This window comes from Mus caroli, chromosome 5 (assembly GCF_900094665.2).
Source record: "Mus caroli chromosome 5, CAROLI_EIJ_v1.1, whole genome shotgun sequence".
Classification (NCBI taxonomy): domain Eukaryota; kingdom Metazoa; phylum Chordata; class Mammalia; order Rodentia; family Muridae; genus Mus; species Mus caroli.
In genome coordinates this window covers 60,649,219-60,657,312 of record NC_034574.1, presented here as the reverse complement: position 1 = coordinate 60,657,312, position 8,094 = coordinate 60,649,219, and the positions used below count along the sequence as shown (strand labels likewise).

At 37.4% G+C, this 8,094-nt stretch overlaps 1 protein-coding gene across 1 annotated transcript in view; it reads right to left on the bottom strand.

Moving 5' to 3' along the window:
• The window catches only part of Slc30a9 (solute carrier family 30 member 9), a 50,420-nt gene that overhangs the window by 10,597 nt on the left and 31,729 nt on the right, over nt 1–8,094 (bottom strand). The window contains exons 10-13 of the mRNA XM_021162111.1: nt 5,740–5,795; nt 3,534–3,669; nt 1,247–1,286; nt 108–179 (exon numbers count right to left, since the gene is read on the bottom strand). Coding sequence (XP_021017770.1) covers nt 108–179; nt 1,247–1,286; nt 3,534–3,669; nt 5,740–5,795 — 304 coding nt within the window. The remainder of the gene's footprint in view (nt 1–107; nt 180–1,246; nt 1,287–3,533; nt 3,670–5,739; nt 5,796–8,094) is intronic.

Below are 8,094 nucleotides of genomic sequence, written 5' to 3'. Positions count from 1 at the left end.
ATACATAAACTACACACCATACTTATAAACATACATAAACTACACACCATACCTATAAACATACATAAACTACATACCATACTTATAAACATACATAAACTACATACCATACTTATAAAATGATGTGCCCTTGGCCTGAGCGCTCCTGCGAAGTTCATTTATGGCAACGAGAAGTGTTGCTGAAAGAAAAGCATCCGATCAGCAAGGAAGGAGCTCCATGTCTACAAACTATAAAGATGGCATTTCAAAGATAAATAAATAAGCACACCACATTAGCACCAGAGTTAGCAATAAGAAAGGCTCTGTATTACCAGGCACCATCATGACTCAAATTAACCATTATAACAAAATGGATCTCCTATCTCAAAGCTATAATGGTTAACCATAATTACTACAGCAGTAGCCTTCGTCAACTGAGAAGCCACCGCTGAGCTGGCACCCACTAAGCATAGTCAACCCAACCCTCGGAGGTCTATCAATTAAGGAAAATCACATAAATATGTTCAACTACAACCTGCCAATAAGAAATTATATTAATTTTTAAAATGTATGAGGAACTACAGAGATGACTTAGGGGGCTGGAGCTCTGCAATCCTGAAGACTGGAGTTCAGATCTCAGCCCTAGTAACAACAGGGCATCCTGCAAACACCTAAGTCCAGCTCAGAGGGAGCTGGTGCCCTCTTCCGGCCTCAGCGTGCGCATGGGTGCAGGTACCCACTGATAAACATGCACATACACTCACGTTTACAGACATCTACATAAATAGAGGAACAATACATAAGTAAATAGATCTCTTTAAAAGACAGAGGAAGGGAATACCAAGTATAGTAAATGATAATCTTTTAGGGATAAGAACATTAAAATAGGTAGATTATGTCGATATTACCAAATATGTTACAAAACTGTTGAAGCTATATTTCAGATTTGTTTGTTTGTTTCTCAGCATAGCCTTGGCTGTAGAAATTATTATACTTAGCTTTGTATTCTGATTAACAGTGCTAAAACCCAATTTAAAAAATCAGTACCATTATGCTTTTATGGTCTGGGCAATATTAGACAACTTACGAATACAGTCTACTCCCCTTGTCCTCATCCATTACAGCAACAACCACAGAACATTACCAGACTTTCTACTAGAAAAGCAGCGGAGCCTAGGTTCCTAACTCCACGGTACAAATTAATAGAATGTGGCAATCAGTAACGAATGTGTATCACTGAAAATAAATACCTTGTGACAGTACATACCTCCTTCAGACACCAAAGATCCTGCTAAAATACAATACGCCTGGAAAACAAGCATTGAACAAATAATGAACCAAGTGCCTCACTAACGGATCACAGCTGCTCATATGTAAAATAGTAATGTCCAATAGAATTGAAATAAAAGCTCTAATTCAAGCTAGATACTCAGGATCTTGTTGGAAATCAGGAGGACAGTAAAATATGGACACAAGCCAGGTATAGTCACTCACACCTTTAATCCCAGCACTTGGGAGGCAGATCTCTGAGTCAAGGCCAGGCTGGTCTACAGAGTGGGTTCCATGACAACTAGGGCTACACAGAGAAATCTTGTCTCAAAACCTCCTGACTCCAAAAAACCATTTTTTTTTAATTAAACAGAAAAATAAAAGAAAAAAAATCTATTAAAAAAAAAAAGTGCTCCAGGTCAAGGACCCTGAAGCAATCCCTCCAAAGCAAATTCATAGTCCACCGACTCCATTATCCAGCCAAGGGCCTCGTTACAATGGAACCCTACTCACTCACTCAAACACAAGATATAGCAAAACCTGAACACAATTAAAAATGGAACTACTTATTCTTTAATTTCAAAAATTGCTCTGGCCTGTCAAATGATGTTGTTCAAATTAGATGCTGCTAGGACAACAAGGTACTGTTCTACAGGGGCTGATAAACATGTCCACAACAGGAGAGGCAAGCTTTGTCCATTTCATTACACTAAATGTACTATGGTTAAAGACAAAGTAGAAAACTAGGCCAGACATGGTGGCATGTGCCTGTATGTAATCCCAGCACAGGGAGTGTAGAAGAAGAGTAAGGCTGGAATTCAAAGGTTCAAAGCCAGTTTGGGTGTCAAAGCAAACACTGTCTTATAACCAAACGACAAAAATCAAAGTAAGACTAGTTTAACTGACTTGTTATTACATAAATATGTAATGGAATGTTAAAATAAGACTGATTATATACTATTCTATGACCCAAAACAGTAAAAAAAAGTTCTAAGTTCACTCTCATTCTAGGATGTTCTAATAGCAGAATGAAGTATTTCATCTGCTGGAGCTTTCAGAAGAAGGTAGGGATCTCTCTCGACCCATTGGGCCACACTCTGACTTCAGAGAGTAAGGAGGCCAAAGGCTAGCATTTCTATGATGAACGTGTTGAGTTGCTAATATTGCTCAGTGGGCTGAATAAGTGCACCCAAGAGTTTTAAGAGTATAGCAAACTGTGTCTGATATAAGCTGAGGGTGGCTGTCAGAAAAGAGAAAAAAAATCACAGTGCCCCATGGAAAGTAAAATGTCTCATATGTAGATCTTAGCATAGGGACCTGAACTGGAGTCTTATGAAATGTCTAAGAGGCATTTTGCCACATGCCTGAAATTATCCCCTGCAACACAGAAGCTGAGGGGACAGCATATGACCAGTCTATGTCGACCCAAGGAGTCAGAACAGCAAAGCAGCCTGCTCTCTAAGGCCTGTCAATGAAAGGTAGTTTTTAAACATCTGCAAAGGTCAGAGAAGAACACTGTAGTGTTTGTTGTTCTCTGCCCAGTGCTGGGCACAGCCTACTGAGCAGAAGAGCCTTGGTGAGACAAAACTGGAAGTGACCATCTTCCTTTTCCTGTTCCCCAGTGCAGGACCTTCCTGATGGAGCCTCAAAGGAAAAACAAAAACAAAAAGGAAACAAAAACCTGCTGTTTTGCTTTAACACTAAATGTAGTTCTGACTTCTGTCAAGTGACTGGAAACTATAATTCCTAGTATAAGGTCACTCTTGGCACTAGAAGCGCATGGAGTTCTTTTTGTTCTTCAAGAGCATCTCTAGAAAATCTGTAAAGCTGCCCAAGATTTTAACTAAAGAGGATGTGCTTAGTAATAAAGCCTACAGAGACCCTCCTGTGTGACATCACCAAATTAAGGGCTCAGCAGTTAGGAGCACAGGCTGCTCTATCAGAGGCCCTGGGTTTGATTCCCAACACCCACAGGGCAGCTCAGAGCCTGTTGTAATTCCAGTCCAGGAGAGCCAGCATCCTCTTTGCCTTTGCCTGCATCAGGCACACATGTGATGCAGACATTCATGCCGGCAAAACACCCAAACACATGAAATAAGTAAAAACTGTCTAAAGTCACCCAATTATATAGATTCAGAGATCATAAATACTCATGTGTAAAACAAAACCACAACTAACTTGTGTGGCACAGCCAAGAGGCTGTTATTCCTGTCCTCTAATACAATATGGGAAGGTTTTCACTAAGTCACAGTACTCCAAAGTGAGAGTGGGGAAAGGAGGATCACCCATAGCAGGGATTCCATTGGTTGAGGATGAAGTAATCCCATGATTCCATGATACCAAGAGAGTCCTGCGCCCATCATGAAAATACCAACACCACTAATCAATGAAGAAATATAGCGCATATTTGAAAAGCCGTACCTGAAAGATATAAAGATCATATAGTTTACAAAAATGAACACTAACTTTCAAAATGTTTAATAAGTCAATGAAAACAAACAAAAATCATTCTTGGACTATTAAATTGGCATAGTTTTTTTTTTATATTAAATACTATAAGCACAAAATTCAAATTTCAATAAAAACAGTATACAAAATGGAAAAAATTGCAAGATCTTTGAAAATATTACCTATAATTTCATTGCTTAATTCTCAACAGTTTAACATGAAACTTACTGCTGGCTCTGAAGAGTTTAGCACACAAGTAAACCAATATATTCAGTTTTCTGCATGTTTTCATGGATAATTTTGAAAACATCAATTATTTTTCTAATTATCATTGGTCAAAATGAACCATTACTTTGTATTATTTTAAGTACCAAAACAGCACTCTTAGGACACTTGAAAATTATGACATACTATGAGAAATAGAAATATTTTCTGAGAAAGGTACTCTTAAACCCAAACATGACTGCATTCTCTGGTAGATACATATTCAAACAGCAATTCTAAATTTGGAATTATTACTGAAATTCTCTTCTGCAAAAATATAATCTAGCTATAGAGAATTCCAGTTTATTGATGCAACAATGTTTTACAAATTTGACTTAGAAAAAAAATTGTTTTAAAAGTTTTTTTGCAAAGTAACAGCAACTATATGCCAATTTGAATTATATGTATTTTCAAGACACTGTGGATTCTGTTTTTTTTTTTTTCAGGGTTGTTACTGATGCTATATTAAGTGCCATGTGGCTACCATATCTAAATTTCCTTAAACTATTGTCCAAAATTTAGTCACTGTACTAGGTAGTACTAAAATGGGCTATTGAAAATACTTAAGAAGCAATCTTTGGAACATAAACTTTTAAATCTTTACCCTCTTATTTAAATTTTTGGTATGGAAAACATTTTTTTTCAAGAGATAGTAAAATATAGTAGATGTGCAATTACTGGGCCCCACTTTGGCCCTGGTTTGGGCCTTGAGAACAAACCCGAGCCTGGCTTGAGTTCTGAGACCTGTCTCAGTCACTTCCGTATCGGGATGATTCAGCAAGACCTGTTTGGCCCTTCCTCTGCCTCACCCTTGCTGATGTAGAGCTTTGCCATTGGCCCTGTCAAGTCACGCCATACCCTTCCCTACCTCCTATGTCATCTAACCCACCAAAAATCCCCCTCCCTATGTTCCGAACTTATATACGCGAGAGGCTGATGCCATAAAGTTGAGTTCCTGCTTTGACAAGACTCTCCCGGCCCTGGTGTATTTCTTTTGGGCCGTCAACACTCGCCATCCCGCTCAGCCCCAAAGAGACTCCCGAGGGACCGGGACCTCTCTCCTCTCACCTGGACCTGCCAGCAAGGAGCCAGCATACAATTTGTTAACATTTGTTCTCTCTGCTAGATAACTTATAATTTTAAAATTATTATTATTATTAAAATAGCAGTAACCTGGTTTCAATTAAGAAAAAGTGTTTATAAAGTACTAAAATAGACATCTTCACAGAGATAAAGGCACATCTTTGCCTTAACTTGATCAATCTGTATTAATGAAGCTAGTGAAAGTAACAATGGATATGGAGCTAGAGGCTACAAAAATAAATATCTACATCAGGACATTGACATACTCAAAGCAATATCTTCTAAAACAAAAACCTCACTTTATAAATACCTAATTTTGAAATGTTATCAAAAGATTTCTCAATGATAAGAAAAGCATTAAAGAAAGAGTAAGTATGAAATATGCATTTTAAAAGGGTTAACATTAAAATTTTAGATTAGGTAGCCAACTAAGTTTGGGATGAAATATATTCCTTGGAAAAAAAAAACCAGAACTCTAAGATAAATATTTTGTTATTACCAAATACAGAGAAGAGCTCTAGGCTGCTCTCTCTATAAAACATAAAAATACTTCAATTCCATTTTCAAATTATGCCTTGAATTTACTTTGACCTTGACACTTTACATGCTACAAAGGAAATGACCAAATACCAAGCAACTTGATGTTATATAAATTTCAAATCTCTGCAATGCCTTGGTTTTATCTTAGTGACTTACGGGTGAGAAGGATCTGGTGTTTGAACAGATTTGCTGATGCCCAGTGCTAGCAAGCCCTATGGAGAAGAGTGAATGGTAAGAGCTCATTACTAAGATGGAGAATACAGTGAGTACACCACTTTGGAAGATGGAGAGAACAGCAACAAAGAAATCATAAATGCACATAAATGGCCAAGACATCCTAGTTTCAGGACTTAGAAAAATAAAGATAAACCCAAGGGGACTCAAAACTACATTGTTTATAAGGATAAAAAACTTGAAAAATAGCTGGGCATGGAGGCACACACTTAAATTCCTAGCACTTGAAGAGGTGCAAGGCAGGAGAATCAAGTCTGAGTGCATCTTGGGCTGCATAAAGAGACCCATCTCAAAAAAAAATGAAGCCATACCAAAATAAGCCAAGACAATAACTACAGGAATCTAAAATTCCATCAATAAGGACATGCAACACAAATGATCAACCACACAAATGGCTTCTACAGCATTAATTGAAATACAGTGTTCTGTACTGACACAGGAAAAGCTCTAGCTGGCCCACTCCGTGAGGATATTGAATGCAGGCTAGTTTGGAATACTACGTTTCAAGGCTCTGTCTCAAACAAAACAAGGCACAATGACATTATGACTGGGAAGCATTCAATCTATAGATAACTATCTTATCCACATCAAATTCTTTTCCATTCTACTTCCCTCTCCTTAGTGGTACTGGGGATCAAACCTTCAGCCTTGCAGTCTAAGCAAGCACTTGCCACCAATCAGTGTCCCAGCCCTTCTTTAGATCTTTCTAAACCTCGCAGTAATACTTTACAATTTTCAGTGTAAAAGTTTTGTGCACCTTTTGCTAGATTTATTAATGTTTTGTGACTATTATTACTAGTCTATATATGGAAAAATTCAAATGTCATTCTGTATTTGCTGGCAGTAGAAATGCACTGATTTGTATCAATTCATTTTGACTATTAAATCAACTTTATATTCTCAGAACAATATTTACTTGACTATACTATGATTTTTATATATTGCTTGATCTCATTTGGTTATATTTTGAAGAATTTCTAAGTATGTCTCTGAAGAATACTGATTGGTATGTTTTCTCAAATAATGACATTGTAAGTTTTCATATCATACCTATGCTATCTCCATAGAGTTGAAGACCCACTGCTTTCTCTTATCTCTCAAAGTCTGTGCACTGTGGGTATTATTTTCTTAAAAGCTAGCTAAGTTCTGTTGGTACTGTCTCCATAAGTAACTAAGGATTCCTTTACCTTCTTCAGTCTTATCTCTGGTTCTAGTATAGGTGATTTCCATTATTAAAATTAAAGACTGACTCTTTTCAGGATTTAGTCTTCTATCAATGTTATCAAGTGAGATTTTGTGTCAGACATAGTTTTGTTAGTTCTAAAAGTCCCATTAAGTTTTCTATCATCTGCTAATTGAGTCTATTTTATTAAATATTTTCCTTTTAGCTGAAGCCAATTTTCTTGCTCCTTGCACTGTCTAGTAGTATTCTGCTCCTAACTGGAAAAATTAGCTGAACTCTCTGAATGTCACACTTCTTTGGTCTTACAAATAAATTATTTATAAAGTTATTCATTTACATTTCTGGGAAGTGTGTTAAGAAGGGTTCTTGAATAGCCTTTATCCTAGAGATAATTTAGCTCCACTGAGAAGGTATGAGACTTGGGCTGGCCTGGGTACCTCATTTGGTCAGTGTATGTCTGGTAGCCCTGTGTAAGCACTAGGAATTACTCAGCTTGTTGCCCTTCTGGTATTTCTGAGCACAGCTTGTACGTGGGTAATTTAGCAAAGACTCAAGAAGGTCCCTATGCAGAGTAGTTTTTGTTTTGTTTTGTTTTGTTTTACTACATAGCTCTTCCCTCTGAGGAACTCTGCTTTCTAGTTCAGATTCCTTGTACTTTGATATTTCTCGTCCTGGCCCACTACTCCAAAGGTATTTCTAAGCAAAAGGCCAGAGAGAAAGTATAAGAGAAATCAAATCTCATCTCAGAGGTATGGTCTTGTGCTTCTATTATTCAATGTTTGAATGCAGTTATATATTTTGTCTAGGTTTTTATTGTTGATGCATCAAAAGACTAAATTCAATCTCTGTGAGTCCTTCAAGGATAAAGCAGAAGTTCTAGACATAATATTCTGCAAGTTGACCTTTTTACTCAATTTTTCATGGTTATTCCTCCAGTTAAAAGCTACCTTGAAAACCCATACATACAGAGCTGGTGAGATGGCTCAGTGGGTAAGAGCACCTGACTGCTCTTCCAAAGGTCCAGAGTTCAAATCCCAGCAACCACATGGTGGCTCACAACCATCTGTAACAAGATCTGACTCCCTCTTCTGGAG